Source organism: Lonchura striata, chromosome 19 (assembly GCF_050655825.1).
Source record: "Lonchura striata isolate lonStrDom1 chromosome 19, ASM5065582v1, whole genome shotgun sequence".
NCBI lineage: Eukaryota > Metazoa > Chordata > Aves > Passeriformes > Estrildidae > Lonchura > Lonchura striata.
The window spans coordinates 8,369,575-8,394,112 of NC_140721.1; the positions used below are offsets into that span (position 1 = coordinate 8,369,575).

At 50.9% G+C, this 24,538-nt stretch overlaps 1 protein-coding gene across 2 annotated transcripts in view; it reads right to left on the minus strand.

Annotated features, from left to right (window-relative positions):
* STX1A (syntaxin 1A) overlaps positions 1-24,538 on the minus strand; it is a 69,671-nt gene that overhangs the window by 14,650 nt on the left and 30,483 nt on the right. For both annotated transcript variants that reach the window (XR_014949587.1, XM_085557583.1), the window contains exons 4-5: positions 3,560-3,634; positions 952-1,025 (exon numbers count right to left, since the gene is read on the minus strand). Coding sequence is in view for 1 of the 2 variants with exons in the window: in XM_085557583.1 (XP_085413709.1) it covers positions 952-1,025; positions 3,560-3,634 (149 nt within the window). In the remaining variant the exon portion in view is untranslated. The remainder of the gene's footprint in view (positions 1-951; positions 1,026-3,559; positions 3,635-24,538) is intronic.

The following is a 24,538-nucleotide window of genomic DNA, read 5'->3' on the forward strand; positions in this document are numbered from 1 at the left end:
GACTCCTCACTTGGCTGTGTTCAGGCTAGGGAAGCAAAGACTCTTTTTGGATCTCTCTTGGGGTCACCCTGACCTTCAGAGCCCTGAGAGAGAAATCCACAGGAAGGGAAGGTTTTCCTTGGATGGGATCTGCTGACAGCCTGACACTGCCCAGCTGCAACAGAGCTCTGTCCACTCTGGATCCCTTCTGGAAGGAACAGAAGAGCTGCTCTGCATCAGAACTTGCTGCTCTCCTGCTGCTGCACCATGTTTGGCACTGCCATGCCCCAACAATTCCAACATTCCCAACAATTCCTGCCTGCCCCAGGGACAGCATCTCCCTGCTGGAGCAGGGCTGGAGGGCGCTGGGGTTCCAGCTGGGAGCTGCATCTGCAGAGATGCTCCATTGCCATCGCTGCCAGGCTGATCTGGCACCAACTGTGGATGGGAGAGCAGGCTCCCTGAGGGGCTTCCCAGGCTGAGGAGATAAACTACAACAGCCAAAACTCCCCCAGCAGCACTGCAGAGCAGGCAGATATCAGGGCTTTTTGTGCGTGAATAACCCCCTGTGAGAGCCACAGAGCTACATCTGGATCCCAGCCCGGGTGATAAAGAGCAGCACCAGCTGCTCCTGTTGCCTTTATCCCTTAAATGGTTTGCTAAAACACATTCTTGGGTGCAGAACAAGGCTCTGAGATGCTTTGTCTTCACCCACATCCCCCAGTAGATAGAATACAGCTCTGCAGCAATGCAAGGACAGATTCCAGGCTGGAGCATCCCACCGGGTGCTCTCTCAACAAAGCATCACCAGAAAAGCAAAAATTACACACCAGCTCTGCATGGCTGGGCACGAGGACAGAGCTTCACAAAGAGAAATCCACTCCATAGCCAAGCACAGGCCTCCTCTCCCAGCACTTCCTGGGAGCCCTCAGCTGCCACTTCCCACTCTCCCCTCCTGGTGCAGGGGCTCACCTGAGTTTTCCTTATCCGCAGGTCAGCTGATGACCTGTTCAGTCCTTCCTCTTGTTCGATGCTCTGCTCAATGCCTGCTCAGGGCAGAAGGACACATTAGTTTGTGCTGTTTGGAGAACAACCACAGCATCATTAAGGTTGTGAAAGACCTCCAAGATCATCAAATCCAACTTTCCACCCATTACCTCAAGTCCATTAAAGCACACTGCCAAATGCCAAGTGTACTTGTTTTTTGAACACTTCCAGGAATGACTCCACCATCCAGAGCACCTCTTCCAGTATTAACCAAAGGGATTGCTTGGCAAAGGGACTATGAAAGACTGGATCAAGGAGCAGCTGGTATTGGGCACTTCCCAATTCCTGACTTCACCATTCAGCCTGGCAGCAAAGCCCTGTTTGATGACTGCAAAGCACCTGGTGCTTGGCCACTGGCTGGGATTTGGGGCTGAAAGGGCAGCACTGTCACCCCCCGGCTGGTGAGCCAGGATTTCCACATAAAATCAATGTGATTGCTTAGGTCTGATTGCCAGTGTTCAAACAAATTGGAGAGCTGTTTCCACCAGAGAGGCAGGAGGAGAAAACCCAGAGCTGAAGTGTCTCTGCAAAATACCAAACCTCAAGACTCCTCCAGGGAACCTAAAAATAGCAGTTCCTCCAGCTGCCTGGACTGGCACAGGAGTACCCACCACGCTGGCATGAGTGCCCTGCACTGTGCTGAGCACCATGGAGCAGCACAGGGATCTGCCCCTTTAATTAGGAAATAATTGACAAGAAGCCCTCACTGCCCAAAGCCTGTGAGCCGTGGCAGGGAGGAGCACTGTCAGCTTTGGGCAGCAGGGCTGGCACAGAGCAGGACCTGTCCCATTCCTGGAAGTGTCCAAGGCCAGGTTAGACAAGGTTTGCAGCAACCTGGTGCAGTGGGAGGTGTCCCTGCCCATGCAGGGAGTGAAATGAGATTACCTTTAAGGCCTCTTCCAACTCAAACCATCCCATCATTCCAGGATTCTATGAAAGCTGCTCCTCAAAGACTAATTCAAAGACTTAATTGCAGGGGCTTATAAAACTTGGAAGAAAGCTCCCATCAGCAGGCTGGCCAGTGTGCAGAGACACACATCTCCACATAAAGCAGCCCATGTGAGCTGGTGGCATCCCCAGAGTCTGGCTGAAGACCCCATTCCCAACACGGATGTCCCACAGCTCTCAGAGCCCAGCACTTTCCATCCTGGAGCAGGTCCCTCAAGCCCAGCACAGGGCAGGTTCCTCCTGCAGCAGGGCTCACCCTGCAGCAGAGCTCAGTGCATTTCATCAGTGACTGGTCTTCCTTCACACTCGTCACAGAGCACTCCCCACTCCCATGGAATGGTATTGGCAAACACTGGGCATTTCTGATAACTACTAAAATCACATTTTCCCAAGAAGCCAGTAATTAGAATTAGCCCCTGCATGAGTAATGTCTGGCCTGAAGAAGTCAGTTTGTTGTCAGCAGATGTTGTTTTTGATCAATCCTGACTGTTTTCTGTCATGCTGGCCATGAGGCAATCTGGGACAAAGCACAAGGACTAGTCATCTGCTGCTCCAGGTAAATATGAAAGCAGAGAGGCTTTTCTGGAAGCAGCAAACAGGAGCCCGTCCTGCAATCATTCAGGCTTTCAAAGGCCCTTACAAAACACTGAACAAAACACTTACGGAAAAGGATTTTTGTTTTTTTAAGGCCAAACCCTATCAGCAGGGATCACAGTGTGTCCAGGGCCATAGGAATGGATCCCTTGGACTGTGGAGTAGATAAGATGGCCCCTGGCTCTCCTTCCTGGCTCTAGTTGAGATCATGTGTCAGGAGGACAAAGGGAGCATGGGAACAACAGAGGAACAGGTCTCCTGTTCCCACACATGGGAAATGGCCACACCAGTGGAGGCCTAATGAAGGGCTCCAGGCACATCTGAAACCTCATGACTGTGAGACTTCCACAAAACCCTGGGATGAGTGAGGACACTGCCACCTTGGGGAAGCACCAGCTCCTCTCCTACCCTTCAGACACAGCCAGGTGTTCTGCACCAGTGCCAACCAAATCCCAGACTGATGTCCAAGACCACCACAGGCAAAACGAGGTGCCAGGGGTGAGCTGCCTCCTGTCTCAAGGTGCTGCCATCCTCTTGGACTCCCTCAGTCCCCTAGGGTCCAACCTTGGAATTCTGGGTTGTCTGAGTGCCCCAGCACAACCCTGACCATCAGTGGGTTGACAGCCACCTTGTTCTCACACCTCAGACACTGACTGACTCTTCCAATAGTGGAAAAATAGAAGGTCACATCCTGCACCACATCCCACAGCAGTACCTGTTCACTCACCCAGACCTGAAGAGAACCTTTGGCCAAGCTGGGGGTTTGCCCAGTCTCCAACCCCTGGCACAAACTCAGAGCCCACCAGCTGCTCCTGGCCCCATTCCCTCAATTCCATTCTGGGAACAGGGCACAAGGGTGCAAATTCACAAAGGGCAGATAAAAGCATCTGGAGGGTACAGCAGAGAGGGAAGGTGATGCTCATCCCTGGGAGTATTTCCAGCCTGGGACAAGAGTGCCCCAGGCAGAGCCCCACCACAGGCCAACACTCACTCTTTAGCTTGGAGCGCACTTTGTTCGCCGTCTTCTTGATGTCAGACATCAGCTCCTCCAGCTCCTCTTTCGTTTCTGGGGAGAGAGCAAAGAGCAAACATGGATGTGCTGCACACCACTAAAATCTGCCATCCTGCAGAGTGTAGAGAACAGAGCTGTGAGCACTTCAAACCCCTAACTGGAAGGGTTTCCAACCCCTGACTGAAAACACTCCCAATGCCCAGACCAGGAGTGCTCCCACATCCAGACAGGGAACACTTCCACCCCCAGACTGGGAGCACTCCCACAGTCCAGACTGGAACCACTGCCACCACCCCATGATCCTTGCTGGACTCTCCCCACATTCCTGACACCTCCAGCTGCTCCCAGCTCTGGGGCCCCAACACAGCTGTTAAATTGAACAAGAATGAGGTCAGGTTAGACATGGGGAGGAAATATCAAACCATGAGGTTGGTGAGGCCCTGGCACAGCTTGCCCAGAGCAGCTGTGGCTGTCCCATCCCAGGAAGAGCCCAAGGCCAGGCTGGATGGGGCTTGGAGTAACCTGGGACAGTGGAACTTTCCAAATTCCCTTCAAACCCAAACCATCCTGTGGCTCTGTGATCACATACAGGTTCCTCTCTCAGAAACCAGCATGTCCTGAAAGAAGCCAGGATTTTCAGATGTGCCCCTCACCAGTCTGTGCCTCAGGAACTGCCAGAGCCCCTGTGCACAGCAGCAGGGCTGGAGCAGGGGCACAGCCCCAAGCCCAGAGAGCTGGGACCCAACTGTGGTCTGCCAGCGCAGCTCTCCCTGCTGCCACCCCAATGCTCCCTCTTGATTTTGATGAGATCAAGACTTAATTAAATAAAACCTTGTTGAATAGAGCTGAGGCATATTGACTGACTCATGTCAATGGTTCTGATGCCAGCTGCCAGTCACAGGCATAATTAGAAAATCCTGATGATGGGAATGTTTTGGGGGAAGGTCCTATTATTCTGGAGGCTGTACAAATTCCCATCCCTGAGCTACAAGCTTCAGCACTACTGGGAAAAGGAGAGAAGGAACACATCTGTGAAGTCCTTCACCCCAGGATATTTGCTGGAGAATGGGCACAAATGCAGTGGAAGGAATAGGACATTTTCAGTTTAAGTTCTTATTTGACTAATTTTTTTTTCCCCATTCTTAAAAAAACCCCTTGTAGTAATAAGAAATAAAGAAATAATAACAAAAATGTAATATAAAGAAATTTCTGGAAATAATTTGCAATAATAGGAAAACAATAAAAATAAGAAACTGTTATAGTAAGAAATTAATAATTGCAATAATAAGGAATTAATAAATAGTTCATAATAAAGAAATAAACCAGCCTGGGCTGAGTAACTCCCTGCAGCCATCCAGGCTGGGTAGGCAGACAAGACCCAGGAGTACTGGAGACAACAGGCTGTCATGGCCTGGAAAGAGGAAAGCCAAGGGGGCTCCTACTGTGGTCTGAGACCACCGTGCAGGAGGGTGGAGAGAAGCTGGGGCCAGGTGTTCTGCTGCTCCTTGGAGGTGACATTCAGCTTCCTACTGAAGCTTGGAGGTGCACAGGAAGAGGACAAGCGGTGCTTGACCAAGCCTGGACAAGCAAAATGCAAATTAGGTATTAAGAAGAAAAGGATCCATGATGGTGGTCAGATTCCAGATGCAGAGAGGCTGTGGGATCTCTGTCCTTATGGACATTCAGCACAAGGGTGGGTGAAAGGCTGAGCTCTGGACCTGCTGGAGGGGACAGGCCAAGGGCCTCCAAGGTCCCTTCCCACCCATACCCACCTTCAATTCTATTGAACAATTTCACATAACTCACTGCCATGTCCTTCCCTTCTCCCTGTCAGCTCGGGCTGAGGGATCCCCCTCTCTATTCTGCTCTTGTGGGACCTCAGCTGCAGACTTGCTTCCAGCTCTGGAGACCCCAGCCTAGGAAGGATGTGGAGCTACTGGAGCAAGTGCAGAGAAGGCCACAGAGATGCTCCAAGGGCTGGAGCCCCTCTGCTCTGGAGCCAGGATGGGAGAGCTGGGGGTACTCACCTGGAGAGAAGAAGGCTCGGGGTAGACCTCAGAGCCCCTTGCAGGGCCTGAAGGGGCTCCAGGAGAGCTGGAGAGGGACTGGTGACAGGGGATGGAGGGACAGGACACAGGGAATGGCTCCCACTGCCAGAGGGCAGGGATGGATGCTTTGGCACAGGTGCCCAGAGCAGCTGTGGCTGCCCCATCCCTGGAAGTGTCCAAGGCCAGGTTGGACAGGGCTTGACCAACTTGGTCTAGTGGAAGGTGTCCCTGCCCATGGTGGGGGGATGAGATGGGATGGGATGACGTGGGATAAGATGAGATATGAGATATGAGATAGATATGAGATATGAGATATGAGATATGAGATATGAGATATGAGATATGAGATATGAGATATGAGATATGAGATATGAGATGGTTTTTAAGGTCCATGATGACTGTGTGACACACTGCCATGAAGCTGCTGCTGCTGACACACAGGACAAGTGCTGAGCACGGGCCCATGCTGGCCACTCAGGGAGCCAGCAAGGGCCACAGGACCACACTGATGGAAGGAGGGGACAGGGAACAGGGCTGGATGCCTTCCCTCAAAATATTTCCAACTGAGCAGCATGAAGAACACTCCTTCTGGCTTGATTTGAGTCACAGGCCGTGTGAGGATTACTTGGCGGCCTGGCAGGCACAGGCTGCCCAGACAATTATTTTCACATCCACGCTGTCTGTTTAAGTGACTCACTCAGATCTATTTAACCATTCCCAGAGAGTGACATGCAGCCACGGGAAGCTGAGTACCACAACACTGCTGTGCTATGGCCAGCATCCCCTCATGCCAAGGTGGCACTGAGGGGGCAGATGGGATGTTTCAGAGGATGAGTCGAGCTCCCCACATCCTATAGCTCACCCAGGATGTCTGCTCCATTCCCACTGAGCACAGAGAGAGCAGAGATGTCCATCCCCATGGCTACATCTCCCAGTCTCTGCTGGGAGAGAGGAACCTTTGGTCCAAGGTCGAGTCTTACACCCCTGAGAAGTCCCAGGGCTGCTGTGACCTGCCTGGGAGGGAGCCCAGGCAGTGCAGGGTGCAGGCAGGGGCACAAACTCTTTCTCCTCCCTCTGCCAACAGCTAATGAGGCCCCTGTCTGACAGAGAGCAGACACTCAGCCCAGGCTGGTAACACTGCAGGCAGGCAGGAGATGGCAGGCAGGAGCAGGAAGGCAAAAGCAGACAGGAGCAGGCAGGAGAAGGAAGGCAAAAGCAGACAGGAGCAGGCAGGCACAGACCTCCACCCTTCACAGGAACTGTCACAATATCTTTCTGGACATCATGGTGACAGTGACTCTGCTTAGGTGCTCAGCCCTTGACTCTTTGCTGGGACTAAGAAACTTCACCTCGGCAACCTTCAAGTCTTTACTGACAATAACCAACCAAAATCATCAAGAAAAGTGCAATTTTGAGCTAATTCCCAGCTGAGTTACCTGGCAAAGCTGGAAGGATCTTTTGGCAAAGATTTAGCTCTTTCAATAAAAAATGACACAAGGTCCTGGGAACAGTTCTTTGAAGGAAATTTAAAAAAAAAAAAAAAGGTTCTTGTTTGTCTAGGAACTTTCATTTATGGAATGTTGGGTATTTTTTAAAGGTGAATGCAAAGACGAAGCACAGACCTGAAAGCCCCACAGGGATCATCTGGTCTCTGGGAACAAATAATAAGGAATCCTTCCTAGGAGCTTTAGGGAGTTGGCAGAAACATCTTCCACAGTGTTTCATGGCCTCAAAGCAACACAAATGAAATCTGTTTTACAAGGTACTAGTGATGAGATTGGCTAGAAAGGGCCTGAACCTGGGTCAGGGCAATCCCAGTACCGGCACAGACTGGGAGATGGATGGAGGGATAATGGATGGATGGATGGATGGATGGATGGATGGATGGATGGATGGATGATGGATGGAGGGATGGATGGATGGAGGGATGGATGGATGGATGGAGGGATGGATGGATGGATGGATGGATGGATGGATGGATGGATGGATGGAGAGCAGCTCTGTGGTGAAGGGACTTTCTAGCTGAAGTCCCATTTGCCAAAAGAGATTTGGGACATCAGTGACCTCTGTGCAGTCCTTCAGTTCCCAAAGGCTGACATCTATTCTTGGAAACAGAGCTCAGAGTTTCACATTGCAACTTATTGATTCAAGCTGTGGAAAACAAGAACAAGAACAGCAGATGCTGACTCAACCCTTTCCTAATTTTCTAGAATTTTTTTCAACTCTGACTAACACAACCATTTGCAGCAGGTATGACAGAATGGGGAAAAGGCAGAGGGAGACAGGAGAGAACTGCTCAAGGCCTGCTCCAAGCAGAGCCAGGCCTGTCCCATCCATGCAGGAGCAACACAAGGAGCTTCAGCTGCCTGCCAAGCTGCAGAAACAGGAGATGGCAAGGCCATCCATCTGCCTTTGCCAGGAGCAGGGCATGGGAGATGAACAGTACTGCCAGGAAGGACCAGAAGCCCTGGGATTTTTAACTTCCTGCATGCCAGGAACAAATCCTGTGCAAGGTGCAGCAAGGAGAGACACTGCCAAGGCTGAAGGTCAGTGCAAAATGCCCAGACTTTAACACAGAAGCAGAACAGAGATGATGCACGGAAGGGCCGGAAAAGCTCATGGGATGAAAGGTACACCCTGAAACACCCCTCATTCATCCACCTGGCTGTGTTCTGGGTGATCCAGAAGAGATTAAATTGTAGCTTTTGACTTTTTACATCATTAAAAAGGAAGCAGGTGAGATCACAGAATCCTAGAGTCACAAGGTTGGAAAGCACCTTGAAGATCATTCCAACAACCTGCCATGGGCAGGGATACCTTCAGCTAGGCCAGGTTGCTCCAAACCCTGTCCAACCTGGTTTTGGACACTTCCATGGAGGGGACATTTAACTGAGTTCCTATAACATAGTCATAGGATATCAAAAGCTGGCCCCATCAGTGAAATTGTATTTGTATAACAGCATTTGATACCAATGGTGATGGATCCTGTTTCCCAAACTCTGGACTCTCAGCATGATCCCCACAGGCAGCCAGGCCAGTCAAGTCACTGAGAAGGACAGTCTGAGGCCACAGGCTGGACACTGGGGGCTTTCCACCAATAACTGGGCTTGTAACACCAGAGTGGCCATGGCCATCCTTGTGTACCAAGCCCAGCTCAGCCCTTCCACAGCCTCCTCCTGAGACAGCTATCCTGATATCCTGAACACCTTCAGGATGTTCTCATTCTGTGGCCATCTTCCTCTGACTGTTCCTGCTGCTCCAAACTGGCCTCAGAGCTGGAAAGTTCCCACAGGAGGCCAATCTCAGGATGAAAGGAGAGCTGTGCTATGTGTTAACCACAGAGTCACTGAATCATCAAGGTTGAGAAGGACATTCAAGATCATCAAGACCAACCTTTGACCAAATGGTTTTACCATGCCCACTAAACCACAGCACCACACATCCAGTTGCTCACTGAACACCTCCAGGGATGATGACTCCACCACAGTTCTGTGATAAGATTTAACTCTTTCAGTGAAGATATTTCCTAATATCCAATCTAAACCTCTCCTGGCACAACTTGAGGCTGTTTTCTCTTGCCTTAGCCCTTGTTCCCTGGTAGCTGAGCTTGACCCCCCTGTTAGGGAGTTGTGGGGAGTGAGAAGGTCCTCCCTGAGCCTCCTTTTCTCCAGACAGAGCTCCCTCAGCTGTTCCTGGTGCTCCAGACCTTCCCCCAGCTCCATTCCCTTCTCTGGACACACTGCAGCCCCTCGATGTCTTTGTTGCAGTGAGAGGCCCAGGACTGGACACAGGATTAGTGCCCAGCACAGATGGATGGTGCCTGCCCTGGTACCAACACTGCTGGTACCAACAGCTTCTTCTTGCTGGCTGTTTATAACTCAACAGCTCAAATAAGGGAATCACAGTGCTCACACCAAAGGACCTTGGTTTGGTGACAACCCCATGCAAGGGTGGCAGAGCAGAGCCAGTGCAGTGCCTTCCTCTGGTTTCTGTTTTCAGAGAAAGTTGGATCTCATTTTTTTCCCCAATTAACACTAAAACACCAGTTTGTAAACGGTGAGGGATGAAGGAGAGTCATCTGTAAATTATATAATTAATGCCTGTACACTGAAATGAACTTGAACCCAACTCCTGTAACAACATGGCTCCCAAAATTGGCTGCTCATGCTGCCTGCAGAGAGCTCATGGAGCCTCCTGCCTCAGACTCAGCAGCAAACCCAGGCCCACAGCTCATCTCCTGCATCCTCAGCCCAACACATCCCACACCTTCCCTTCCAGCTTCCAGCTCCACTGGAGCGGCTGTTGGGAAAGCAGGAGGTCACAGAGCTGGCAGGAAACAGCTCAGAGCAGGGGGAGTTTGGGAGATTTTTTAATTAAAAGCAGGCAACAGATCTGATGGAAGCCCTGATGGAAGCACAGGATCCAGCAAGAGCTGTGGGGGAGAGGGCAGGTGGCTGCACCCCTGGGACTCACCCCACCTTCATGAGGAGCACCCAATTAAGACAGCAAAATTCATGCAAGAAAAGGGCTGTGGATGGCTGCTCCCACCTGCTGCATCTGTCAGAGCTTCTCAGTCCTGCAGCACCATCCCCAGAGTTGCTCTCCTGGAGCAATTAGCTGGCTGATGAGCAAACACTGCTTCCCTGTCCATGGCTGCCTTCTGTCTTCCCTGTGGCTCTCCTCCAAGCCCTTCCATTCATCCTGTCAGCTCCAGGGCAGCACTGGAGAAACCAGCCCCTCCACTGCCTGCTCCCATTCTGCCTGGAGCCACACACAAACCTTGGCAGCTCCAGGAGGGACACAGGGCACTTGAGCTGGAGTGCTGGAGTTCCCATGGACCAAAGCTGCCCCAGCCCTCCCACAGACCCTGAGGGCACAGGTACCAACTAAAGCTCCTCAGCTCTATTTTTATAAAACTGACTGCAGTAATTGTCTTACCTTCTTTAGTTCTCCTGATCAAATTCCACTTTGAATACTCCATTATTTTACTCTGAAGCAAGGGCAGTTTAATCAGTCAATAATTACCCAGCTCATTCCCTCTCTCTTTAGAATCGATGCTCTTCTACCTCCCAAACTCCCAGTGCCCACTAGGTATGCCAGAAATTATTGGAAATCAACACTAATGGCAAAGGCACCATCTTACTCAGCTTCTGGAAAAGTTCCCAATCAATACCTTCAGGCAGACTGAATCCAGCAGTGTCTAATTTTGGTATCAACTGTTTAGCAACAAACTGATTTACTGCTGGAATGTTGGAATTTATTCAGCATAAGATACATCATGTATTTCCCAAAAAAAGGGAAGTGTTTCCCATATGTTTGTGTTCTTTCTGCATTATTCTCCCATTTTCCTTAACTAATGCACCAAAATGGATGAGAGGTTTTGCTCTTCTTTAGGCATCTAAAGAAAACTTCAGCTTGTCCTTCAGGACACTGCTAGGTGGGTTTTCTGGCTCCCTGTGACTCCCAGCTCCAGTTTCTGTGACACTGGGAGAAGGTGGGAAAATATTCTCCTCCTCACCACACATGGGAGAACACAGGCCAATGTAAATCCATGGCAAGTGAAACTCCAAGAGTAGGAGGTACAAAGAAGTGGTAAGAAACACTGAGGTATGCAGGGAGGATAAAGTGCTTTAAATTCATTCTGTGAGCACTTGATATCAAGGAGCAAGACAGGACCATCCAGATGATTTAGTGTCCCTGCTACTGGGACCTGCCCTCTAAGGGTGCTTCTCCCAGGCTGTGACAAAGATATTTCACACTTCATCCAAACAAATCTTTCTTCCAGGTCTGGGGAAAACAAGCTAGGCTGAATTTGGGATCACAGACAGTAATTGCAATTCTGTAGGCTTTTAACAGGTCTCGTAAACAGAGATGTCTGGAGCAATTAAATAACTTCTTTTTGTCCCAAGCTTTAATCACAGGATCATGGACTCACAGGGTGGTTTGTGTTGGAAGTGACCTTCAAAGATCATCCAGTACTGCCATGGGCAGGGACACCTTCCACTAGACCAGGTTGCTCCAGGCCTGGTCCAATCTGGCCTTAAACACTTCCAGGGATGGGGAAACCACAGCTTCTCTGGGCACCCTGTGCTAGCCCCTCTTGGTCTGACATTTTCCCCATGTCCAATCTGATTCCACCCTCAGTTCAACACCATTGTCCTGTGCTGGAACCCCAGAGCTGGAGGCAGCTCCAGAGGGGTCTCAGGAGAGCAGAGGGGGAACATCCCTCCCCTGCTGCCCACAGTGCTGAGGGTGAACCCAGGAGACATTTGGCTTCCTGGGCTGCCAGTGCCCATGGCTAGGTCAAGTCCTATTTGTGACTCCCCAGAATCCTCCAGTTCTTTTCTGCATTGATCCATCCATCCACCCATCCATCCATCCATCCATCCATCCATCCATCCATCATCCATCCATCCATCCATCCATCCATCCATCCACCCATCCATCCATCCATCCATCCATCCATCCATCCATCCATCCGTCATCCATCATCCATCCATCCACCCATCCATCCCCCAGTCTGCTCTGGCACTGGGGATTGCCCTGACCCAAATGCAGGGCCTTGCTTTTGACCCAGTTCAACTCCATGAGGCTCTCCTGCTTTTGGCAACTTTATTCCCCTACTTCAGTATCCTAAGGCACTTTAGCCATCCCCCCCCAGCTCCTAGGACACACCACAGCTCTTTCCAAACCCAGACACAGCCCAAATGCTGCATGAAACTGTTCCAGATGGGACAGTGAGTCTGTGCCCATGAGGAACCCTCTGATTGAGCACCCCAAATGATGGGGGAGAAGGAGGGCCTGATGGAGGGACTCAGGAGGGAGGAAAGTCCTTCACCCCTGCACAAGGTGACACTCAGTGAGCCCATTTGGACAGAAAGACACGGGGCTTTGTGCAGAAAGGAAGCCAGCTGGGGAATTGTGGAAAGGTTATTTTTAGAGTTGCACATTTCCATGATAAAGAGCAAGTATTACCTCTGGCTGAAAACTTTTTATAGCACTGGCAGAAAAAACTGACCATAAGGAGTCCCACCTCCCAGAGCTTCAGCTGGGAGCACACTTGAGATGCTGCAGTTGGTACCCAAAGCAGCAAGTGTGAAATAAAAACCGAAAATGCACCCACAAAGAATGCAGACACCTGAACCTTCCAAATCCAGATTTTTTTCCTTAAAAAAAAAAAAGCATTATTTATATTTTTAAACACTGACTGAAATGCAGAGAACTGTGTTATTTCATTCAAATTGTCATGTCCCAGTAAGGACAACACACAGGCAGGTCACAGTAGATAGGAAGGGCTTTAAGGACATCCTGCAGCCACTGTCACCTGCAGCCATCATCCCTGCACAGTGGTTGTCTGACAGCTTCTGCAGACTCCACTAACTCAAGGAAATGGGACAGCCCAAAATTCCAAGTTGGAAGGAAGGTATAACCCACAGGTTGCCCTGTAAATTTGAGAGATCCAAATGGCTCATTCTTAGAAAAAAGTCAAAAAGGAAGAAAAAAACTCCACCTCACAGTGCTGGGTACTTGTTCAAGGATCTTTTCATACAGCCATGGACTTGCAGGGTGGTTTGGATTGGAAGGGACCTTAAAGCTCATCTCATTGCAATCCTCTGCAATGGACACCTTCCCCTATTTCAGGTTGCTCTAAGCCCCTTCCAACTTGGCCTTGAGCATTTCCAAAGATGGGGAAGCCACAGCTGCTCTGGGAAATTTGTGTCAGGGCCTCACCACCCTCATGGTACAACATTTCCTCCTTATCTTCAGCCCAAAATGTTTTGCAGGCAACGACAGCAGCAAGGCAGGGTTTGAGCCATCCATCCCCACATGCATACACGCCTCCAAACACAGGAGTGAGCCAGCTCCGAGCTGCATGTGAGTTACATGTGCTGGGCCCTCTTCCATGAGCCCCGTCCCAAGGCTGACTCACTGCCTCTATCTTTTGCTTGTTCACTTACCAAAACCAGAAACAACCTGTTCCTGATGCAGCTATGGAGCAGGGGAACACACCTGCCACTGGCTGGGGACTTCCCTTCACCAGCAGGCTGAACAAATGGCAGCCTCTGACCAGTCCCCCCAGCACACAGAACCTCCCCACCCATGGACCCTGCACTCTCCAGGTGCTGCTTGGGGTCTGAGGGCCATGGGAGCTGTGTGCCGTGGGAGCTGTGTGCCACAGGAGCTGTGTGCCCTGGGAGCTGCACATTGTGGGAGCTGTGTGCTGTGGGAGCTGTGTGCCAGAGGAGCTATGTGCCATGGGAAATGTGTGTTTTGGGAGCTGCGTGCCAGAGGAGCTATGTGCCATGGGAAATGTGTGTTTTGGGAGCTGCGTGCCAGAGGAGCTATGTGCCATGGGAAATGTGTGCCATGGGAGCTGCACACTGTGGGAGCTGTGTGCCATGGGAAATCTGTGCCATGGGAGCTGTGTGCCATGGGAGCTGTGTGCTGTGGGAAATCTGTGCCGTGGGAGCTGTGTGCTGTGGGAGCTGTGTGCTGTGGGAGCTGTGTGCCATGGGAAATGTGTGTTTTTGGAGCTGTGTGCCAGAGGAGCTATGTGCCATGGGAAATGGGTGTTTTGGGAGCTGTGTGCTGTAGGAGTTTGTGTGCTGTGGGAACTGCAGAAGCCATGCGCTGTGGGAGCTGTGTGCCATGGAATCTCTGTGCCACGGGAGCCCTGTGGCAAGGAATCTCTGTGCCATGGAAGCTGTGAGCCCTGTGCCACAGGAGCCGTGTGCCAAGGGATGTGTGCCACGGGAGCCCTGTGCCATGGAAGTTGTGTGCTGTGGGAGCTGTGTGCCAGAGGAACCGTGTGCCATGGGAGATGTATGCCATGGGAGCCCTGCGCCAGGGGAGCTGCACGCTGTGGGAGCTGTGTGCTGTGGGAACTGTGTGCCATGGGAGCCACAAGCACTGGGAGCTGTGAGCCATGGGAGCTGGGAGCCCTGTGCCACAGGAGCCGTGTGCCATGGGAGCCCTGTGCCCTGTGCCACGGACTCTGTGCACGGAGCCCCGCGCCAGGGCTGCCCGCGCTCGGAGGCCGTGAGGGCTGCGGCCGGCGCTGCCGACGTGCGCCCCGGCACGTCCCGCTCCCCGAGCCGTCAGCAGCAGCGTCACTGCTCTGTCAGCAGCTGCCCTGCCCCGGCACTCAGCAATCCACTGCAGGAGGAGGAGGGAGCAGGGAATCCCAAAAGCAACTGCACCACCGAGCCTTGCCTTCCTCCCTTCTGGCCGCCCCCTTTTTCCCACCGTGTCCCTCGCTCCCTCAGCAGGGCAGGTGACCTCTGGCAGCGAGGGAGGCGTGTGGGATTAAACCCAAACGCGTCTTTAACAAGAAGGATGAGATCACACCACTGGAATGAACAGAAAATAACAGAGATGCTACGACTTCCTGCAGGAGGAGGGGGGAAACAGGATGGATGCAGGTCTGGCACTGCACAGAACAACTGCCAAGGACTCGCTCGCCCTGCCCAAGGCTTGCACAGGCAATATTTTTGTGTGCTGTCTCCTGGTGTTCCCCATGCTTCCCCCTCGGCACCTTCTCTCCCACTCTCTTCCCAGCCCCACATCCCTGCTCCCCCCTCTTATCCTCTTGCTGTCTGTCTGCTTTAATTACTTTAATTACGGCTCCATCTTCACATTATGGAATTCACTCTCCTCTGCCAATTCATTCTCCCGGTTCCTTCCTTTGCCAGGATTTGCCTTCCCCATTCCCTCCAATCCTGGGTTCAGTTTTAGGCTTCACAACAATAAAGACATTAAAGAGCTGGGGAAGGGTCTGGAGCACAGGAGAGGTTCAGAGAGCTGGAGGGGCTCAGACTGGAGAAAAGGAGGTTCAGGAGGGACCTTCTTGCTTTCTACAACTCCCTGACAGGAGGGTAGAGCCGGGTGAGGATCAGGCTCAGCTCTCAGGGAACAAGGGAAGGACAAGAGGAAATGGCCTTAAGTTGTGCCAGGGGAGATTTAGGTTGGATATGGGGGAGTATTTGTTCATAAAAGGCCTGTCAACCCAGGACAGTGATGGTGCCACTGTCCCTGGATGGGTTTACCACACATGTGGATGTAGCACTTGGGGACACGGGTCTGTGGTGGGCCTTGGCAGTGCTGGGGGAATGCTAGAACTTAATCACTTTGGAAGTCTTTTCCAACTATAATGAATCCATGATTCTACCCCCCAGACATCAGCAACCCCAACACAATCACAGCAGCTCCTCCTCCTCCTCCCCTTGCCCAGTTTGCAGGAAGGGATGTCCTTCACTCTGCAGGGTGGTATTTCCACCTTTTAGAGAACAGGATTTGTATTCTCTGGGGGGAATTCTTGGGGAAATTTGCACTGGGGTATCTTCCAACCATATTTGGCTGTAGCCAGGGTATTCTGTACACCACACACAGTGTATCCTGGTCCTCCTCAGCATCCCCCAGGAGAGAGAGGCTTTCCTAAACAACCTCCTTTTTGTAAGTTATCCTTTCCCACATTTGCAGTGCCTCCAAGCAAGGTGTGCAGGGAAGGAAAATCACGAAGGAGAGTGTCTCTGGTCTCATGGCAGGATGTAGTAGCCAGGCACATGTGGGTATATCTCACCCATGCTACCAAGCTGGACACAGGGACCAGATGATTAAAGATTCAGGGTGGGATAAGAACAAAATTATGTAAGAGTCCCACTGTGGGGGTCAATCCTGGGGCAACACTGTGGTCCTGGACCACCAGCATTGCCTGGTTGGGAATTCCAGCCATCCCCCACCCACCAGTGGCCTTTCTCTCTGAATTGCCTGCCTGTCCATGTCCTGCACCACAGGATGCTCTTGATCTCCTCCCCCAGACACACCATAAGGACCAAGGAGCAACCAAGAATAAACAGAAAAAACATCAAGGAGTAAAAGTCCAACACTGGAGCAGAGCTGCTGCTGTGGCCAGATGGCTCTGAGAAGGTGAATCTCCATCAAGTTTTTGTGAAGAATATCCCAGCCTTTCACACTGAAGACACCATATCAAGCAGTAAGAGCTCAGGCTGTGCTGCCTTTCAGCAGGATTTCACACATACACACACACTGGCCACAAAACTGTTTCCCTCTGGCACAACCAGCATCCCACTAGGGACAAGTACATTTCCTCTTACCATTAATTATTACATATTAGCAAACTGCAAGGATTGAATAGCTCGTTCCAAAGCTCTTCCTAGTTGTTTCAGTATCTCCCACCTGTCAAGGTAAGGTGGGAACTTCTGCCCTTATGCTGTAGAAGATTCCATGTGACAGATGAAGCCCCCAAACCCCCCAACAACACAGAGAGATAAAGGCCAAGACCCTTCTCCAGCACCAGTGCTTTCCCCAGACTGACCCAAGTGAGAGGCTGGTCAGCAGGAGATTGCTGGCAAGCAAGGGTGACAGCTCTGCAGCAGATTTTACCCACTGCTTCCCCAGGGCTAGCTCTGGTGACACTTAACAAGGGGCCACATCTCCCTGGGCACTGGTCCCACTGCACACAGCAGCAGTTTCTCAGCACTGTGGCCCAGCTCTGCCTGCTCCATCCTGACATTTCAGCAGCTCTGTGGGAGCTATTTTGGTCTCTGCCAAGGGCAGAGCTCTGACACAGGCAGCCAGAGGAAGGAGGAGGCAGTGGGGATGCAGGAGGAGAAGGCTCCCAAACAATGCACACAGCAGCATCACCAGCCATGTCGTGGAGCCCACTGCCCTACACTGGCCACACAGGCTGCTTGAGTGAAGGCTGGAAGCCTACCCCAGCCTGGGGAGTTGGAAACTCCACAGAGCTGTCCTGGAGGAGGACATGGAACCACCCACACACAGGGAAACCTGACCTGCCAGCCTCCTTCCATCATCTCCAGACACAGCAGGATCTGCACATCCCAGCTTGGACAGGCAGAGGCTGAGCCTGTGCCAGAGCAGGAGCAGCTCAGCAGAGCACCAGGAGCCTGCACAGCACTGCAGAGAATCACAAAATCATGGAATGGTTTGGGTTGGGAGAGACCTTCAAAGGTGATCCAGCCCAACCCACTGTCAAGGGCAGGGATACCTCCTGCTATGCCAGGGTGCTCCATCCAACCTGGCCTTGGACAATTCCAGAGATGGGGCAGCCACAGCTCCCCTGGGCAACCTGTGCCAGGGCCTCACCTCCCTCACAGGTAAGAATTTCTTCTTAATATATAATCTAACCTCCCCTCTTTTAGATTAAAACTGTTCTCCCTTGTTCTGTCACTCTTTGCATGTAAAAACTCACTCTCCCTCTTTTTTTAAGTCCCCTTTAGGCTGGAAGAGGCTCTAGGCTCTCCCCAGAGCCTTTTCTTCTACAGACTGAACACCCCCAGCTCTCTCAGCCTGTCTCCAGAGCAGAAGGGCTCCAGTCCTTGGATCCCTCCACATTTCCCTGTGCAGGACCAGGTCAGAGAGCACATCTCACCAGCAGGAACTGAGCCCATAACAGCTCAGGGCAGAGGGGCAGGCAGTGTGGGGCTGTCCTGCTTCAGCCCTGCTGGGGACAATTTCACCTCTATGCAAGGCAGGAAGGGATTTTCAATTTACATTCATCCTGCAGTGTTAATCAGGAGGCCCAGGCACACACAAGGAAGGGAAGTTTTCCAAGTCCCAGGTCCCACCAAGCCCTAACTGCTGCATAAAACTCCAGGTCGTGCTTGAGACAAACCTGGACAGTTCAGAACCTGGTGCCTTCAGGGACCTCAAGCTGGTCTCCTACTGCATTTGAAATTGGAAATAGGAATATCAATGCCAGGGGATCATGGTCCTCCTGCTAGTGATGGAGCAAGGCAGCAGCAGAATTCCTCACAGCTGAGGTACCAGAGCAGCTGACTGCAAGAACACCCCACAAGGGGCTCTGAAAAGCCTGTTTACATCACAAGAATTTGGATTTTTCACATGACAAATTACTTCAATCAGAAAATTATGCATTTTTTCCCATTTTTCTGCTGCTCACAGCTGATGGGACATAATTCCCAGCTGCTCCATCCATATCAATGACCACCTTCCCACCAGTGGTGGGTTCAGAGGCTGGTCCCAAGGGGAAGCCCGTCATCAGCACAATTAATGACTTTGGGCTGCTGGAAAAAGCAGCTCAGAGCTTCTCTAGTGAGAGAGCAGAAGCTCCCCAGGGCCTTGGGGCTGTGTCCAGCACCCTGCTCAGACCTGGTACACCCTGGAAATGGAGCTACAATGGCAAACACTGACAAGCCCTTTTATCAGCATTTTTTTTTTTCATGTAAAACTGAACAACAGGGCAAACAAAAAAGAACAAGACAGAGGGTCAAAATGTCACTTCATTTTCTTTTCAATTAAGAGCAGATTTTACACATCCTTCCCCAGCTAAATCTTGAGAGCAGCTCCATTTGCTGTGGCTCCACCACTGCAGAAGAGGAACAGCAGGAACTAGGCAGGATCTTCTTAAAATTCAGAAGAAAATAATGTGGGTGATGTTCTGCCTACATTCTCCAACTTGCTTTCCCACCAGGCTGCTTTCCTGTAGCACCAGAAGCTATTAAAAGCCCTTGCAGTAGTCTCAAGAGCACAGAATTATCTTCCAGATTGGGAGCTCCAGATTCCTTTTGGTCATGGTGAGATATATAATCCACACATGGTGCCATTACCCACTCTAAGCACTGTCTCTGCAAAAACCCAGATGGATGCCAAGAATAAGGCACTTCTTATAGCTCAGGCATTTTTAAGAGATGTTAACATGCCTTGCATAAACGTGTCCTACTTTCTGACTCGGGTTGAACACACATGAGTCACTCAGCTGCATCCTCCTAAAAGCCCACACCTGTACAGAAAAATCCCACCTCCTCTCTCACACACCCAACCTGATCAGGAAGTGGTGACACAGACAGGAACATGCTGGTTTTATCATCATGATTCAAAACTTTTAAGCCCAATGCACTGAGGAGCCACCTTCCACCGTCAGCACAGGAGGGTGCTTTTACAGGTGACTCTGAGCTCAGGACAGACCTGGTCCCAAAAACAAGCATGAGGTTGGAATTGCATTTCATCACAAACCACTAGGTGGGGTGACCAGAAGTGACACAGAGACTTGGTGCTCCTTCCAGGTGGAGGCACAATGGGGACAATGTTCTCCAGCACACAAGGACGAGGATTTGCTGCCCTCAGAGAGCAGATGCAGTATCTGACTGGCTCTGCTGCTCCTCCCACGGAAAGAGGAGCCTTTCAAATCTTGACACTGCCACCTCTCCTCAAAACCTTCTCACTAGGCTAAAAAATACAAGAAAGGGAAGGGCTGGTGGAGGTCACACCAGCCGTGGTTTTTCACCAGGGCTTTGGCCAACAGAGAACTTTGGAACTTCAGCCTTGTTTCTTCAACAGAAAGCTTCAAAGAGAACATCTGTCAGTGTGAGAACAGCAGCTCCCTGCATCCGAGAAGAGCAGGCAGCCTCACAGCTTGTTCAACAAGCCAAAGGCAAAGGGAGCACAGAAAACCCATTTCCAGCCAGTCTGGCCCTGCTCTGCTTTTTCAACCCAGAGACTTTTTAGGAGAAACCTGTGGGTTCCTATCCCCTGACTAATTGAAGTAACCACAGGTACAAACTGCACTGTCTTCTCATCTCTGCTTTTTTGCTCAAGATGAATGCTAAAGCATCTATGCTGCCTCAACTTACCCTCAGAGCTCCAGAGACTCCTCAGGGTCAGCTCCTTCTTGAACCCAGGGGTTCTTTACCTAGGGTTAAGCTCCTCCTTCTCCTGAGTCTTTGAATTACCAATCTTTTAAGGCAACCCTTAATTTAACAGACTAAAGACCAATAATTGTTGGTACTGGAAACCCTTTGACACAACCTGTCCACCTGTAATATCCAACTGATTATTGCAAGTTTTGAAATATTGACACAACTCAAAAGCTTTTCACACTGCAATATAAAGTCAAACAGTATTCAAACCATTGCCCACAGGCACAGAATGAGGGATGGTTTCATGTCATGGCACTAGAGAAAGGCTGGAACTGACACAGGCTCACTCTGGTATGTGGCCATGTCAGGATTTGGTTATTTTCCATCATAACTTTCCCCTGAAGCTGCTCCCTTCATGGCTGCGGTTTGAAGGGCAGAGGAAGAAGTTTCAAATCTGGTACCAGGTCAGATGGGGCTTGGAGCAGCTTGGGGAAGGTGTCCCTGCCCATGGCAGGGGTGGAACAAGATGAGCTTTTAAGGTCCCTTCCAACCCAACCACTCTGTGACATTATGATTCTATGATATCCACCACTTTTGACCAGACCCAAGAGGAAAAGGTTTCTACCAGGTTCAGACTGGGACCATGGGGGTGACAGGAAACCAAAAAAGCAGCCTTTGGGTTATGGGAAATGGCACAAATGTCCTTGTGTGCATGCACACACACACTCAACAGCTGACCTGGGGATGGTGTCCACCAAACAGACCAAAACAGCATCAAGGGCATTTCAGAAATCAATACAACCATGGGCCTAGAGTGGTCTGGATTGCAAGCAACCATAAAAGCTCATCTTGTTCCACCCCCTGCCATGGGCAGGGATACCTTCCACTATCCCAAGCTGCTCCAAGCCCTGCCCAGCCTGGCCTTGGCACTTCCAGGGGTGGAGCAGCCACAGCTGCTCTGGTTACCTGTGCCAGGGCATCACTGCCCTCACAAAGAATTTCTCTGCAATATCTGAAGTGCTGCTACCTAAGGGCTACTTCCAGCCCTGACCACCCTGGCAGTTAGCAGAACAACGATGGATCACTCTCCTTATTAAAAGTGCACAGGGAAGTGTTTCGTAGGAGGCAGGTAATGAAGAATATCTGCACAAGATGGTCTTCAGCTGCACACACATCAGTATTTACAGATCACAAGCCAAGTCCTGACCTGCTGGATTCTATACCACTTGACTAATTATTTACCTCAAAGCTAATTAATCATCCATTAACTCTTGGGTGAGGTCTTCTACCAGTAGGGCACATTCATGGAGTGACTCAATAAATAATTCCACCATTCAAAGCTTCATATGATTAAGAAAAATCTTCTATGAGAGAGCCCCAGACATCTCAGAGGCCATGTTCAAGTTGCATTTCACTTTCTTTACTGGACAATTCTTGGGCCTTGCCCTGATCCTGTTATCCATGCAATGATGCTCAGTCCTTCTCCAGACAGCACTTTTTTTCAGTTGCATCCAAAGCAACTCTTTTTTTGCATTTTTGCTAACAAACTCGTAACTTGATTAGGAAAACACAGTTCTGCTCCACCTCCATGGGGCCTGGGAACTCATTAACAGTGCTAAGAGATAAGATGCTTAAACCTATTAAGCAGGCTCCGCTGGCATTAAAAACAATTTCAAGATTTGTTGCCTGCTCTCAAAAACCATTTCTCTCTGACAGACCCCAGGGACTGAGACAGGATCAGGAAGGGGCTCTGGGGACACAGGAGACATGTCACCACAAGGGAAGTGACAGGGCCATTATCAAGCCACACTCTCCTTTGAGAGTGTTTGGCCCTAGTGTTGCCCAGCCAGAGCTTTCGTAGCCATCATGCACAAAACATCAATAATTCATCCCCTTTCCCCAACCATAGAATCACAGAAACAACTAGGCTGGAAAAACCTTCTTATATGATGAAGTCCAACCATTCCCCAGCACTGCCAAGGCCACTACTACTAACCTATGTCCACAAGTACCACACCCACACATCTGTTAAATCCATCCAGGAATGGGAACTCCACCACTGCCCTGCACAGCCTGGGCCAAGGCTGGACAACCCTTTCCATGATGGAATTTTCCTCAATAGCCAAACTAAATATCCCCCAGTGCGCCTTGAGGCTGTTTCCTCTTGTCCTGTCACTTGTTTCGTGGGAGCAGAGCCCAGTCTCCACCTGGCTGCACCCTCCTGTCAGGGAGTTGTGGAGAATGAGAAGGACCCTCCTAAGCCATGGCCTGTCACTGTCACTAACAGTGCAGACTGAAGTGACAGACTGATTTCTTTGTGCCTATCAGCCAGCATCTGTAAACATCTCCTGTTCAGGCTGCCGAGTCTGGAACATCAGCCCAAACCCCATCTCTGCTGTCTCAGTCACAAGCCAGGATTTTTGGTAATACCTCCCCAGCCCACATGTCCTCATGTCACCGTCTCCAGAGGAGACTGGTCCAAACACAGCACATCATCACCAACTGGAGAGGAACTGGAGCATGTAAACAACATGACACGTCCCTGAAAGGGCAGCCCAGCACTGCACTGATGCAGGAATTGCATCCATGAGCCAGCTACGTTAGGTAGAAGGTCTCAGGTGTGAGAAAAATCCCTCAGCATCACCACATCCCATGAATCCAGCCCCATCCCAGGCCAGGATATCCCTTTTGGGGCAGCCTCAGCAGGCTGGGTGCTCCAACTAAGCAATGGGGTATCCAGGGTGTGGGCAGCCCTGGGGTGCAGCTCCTGCAACACACACTGGTGAGCACCCACAGATTACAGGCAGGGGATCCAGGCACTGATAATTCAGCAGCAAAATGCCAGGGAAGAAGCCAAGTGACACATCAGGTGGACTCTCTGCTCCTACTGAATAATCTCCAGCTCATAAGCAGCAGTGTCCCATTGGAATGGCAGAAGCTTTCCATGACATTTCACTTTTCAGTCGCTCCCCCTATCTATTATTTACACATGCCTGCTAAATTCACTTGGAAATACCTCAGGGCCCTTTCCCACAACTCTGCTCTAGTTGAAGGATCAAAATCCAGAACTAGAACTCACAGAAACGCCAGCCAAGGAGGGGGGGGCTGCAGCTTGGTGCTGTGGTAGGCACACACAGAGCTGTGGGTCCCTTCCCTCTATCCAAGTGTGTCCCAGTACACAGGGATGCAGCAGCCACAGCCAGACCATGCAGACAGCAGTTCTGTCCTGGGACTGGCTCTCTGACAGGTTCAATCTTCCCCTGGAGGACTGGGAAGCACGTTGCTCCTGATGGGAACAGCTCCTCTCCTGCGCTCCTCACTGCCTGCTGGAAGCTTGGCCATGACCTTGGAGCTTCCAAGCAGTACAGAAACCAGACACACACTGGCAGATGCAAGGCAGCCTCCAGCATGGCTGCTGAATCACTGCTGCTCTGAGCTGTGGAGGCACTGGGGAGGAGCTCTTGCCAGAGGGAAAGCTGGGGGGACTTGAGGAAACTGGAATTGCAGAGAGAGGGGTTTGAGGAATGCACCATGGATGGGCAGGGAATCAGTGGGGTGGTCATGTCCAAATTGCTGCAGTGAATGGCTAAGAGGAAACTGGTAGAAAGAGGTGCCCCCCAAGGGTCTGCTAGGACCAAAACCAGTTCATACTTCCATCAGGACACGGGCTGTGGAGCAAGCAAACCCCCAGCAAGTTTGTGAATGGTACAGAGCTGAGTGGTGGGAAAGGGAAAGGGAAAGGGAAAGGGAAAGGGAAAGGGAAAGGGAAAGGGAAAGGGAAAGGGAAAGGGAAAGGGAAAGGGAAAGGGAAAGGGAAAGGGAAAGGGAAAGGGAAAGGATCCAAAGGGACCTGGACAGCCTGGAGCAGTGGATCCACAGGAACTCCAGGAGGTTCAACCAGGCTGGGCAACATCATGGACGTGGACCAGGACAATCCCTGGTGCCACCAAAGACTAGGGGATAGATCGAGATGGATGGATAGAGAGGGATGGATGGATGGAGGGATGGAGGGATGGATGGATGGATGGATGGATGGATGGATGGATGGATGGATGGATGGATGGAGAGCAGCTCTGTGATGAAGGGACTTTCTAGCTGAAGTCCCATTTGCCAAAAGAGATTTGGGACATCAGTGACCTCTGTGCAGTCCTTCAGTTCCCAAAGGCTGACATCTATTCTTGGAAACAGAGCTCAGAGTTTCACATTGCAACTTATTGATTCAAGCTGTGGAAAACAAGAACAAGAACAGCACATGCTGACTCAACCCTTTC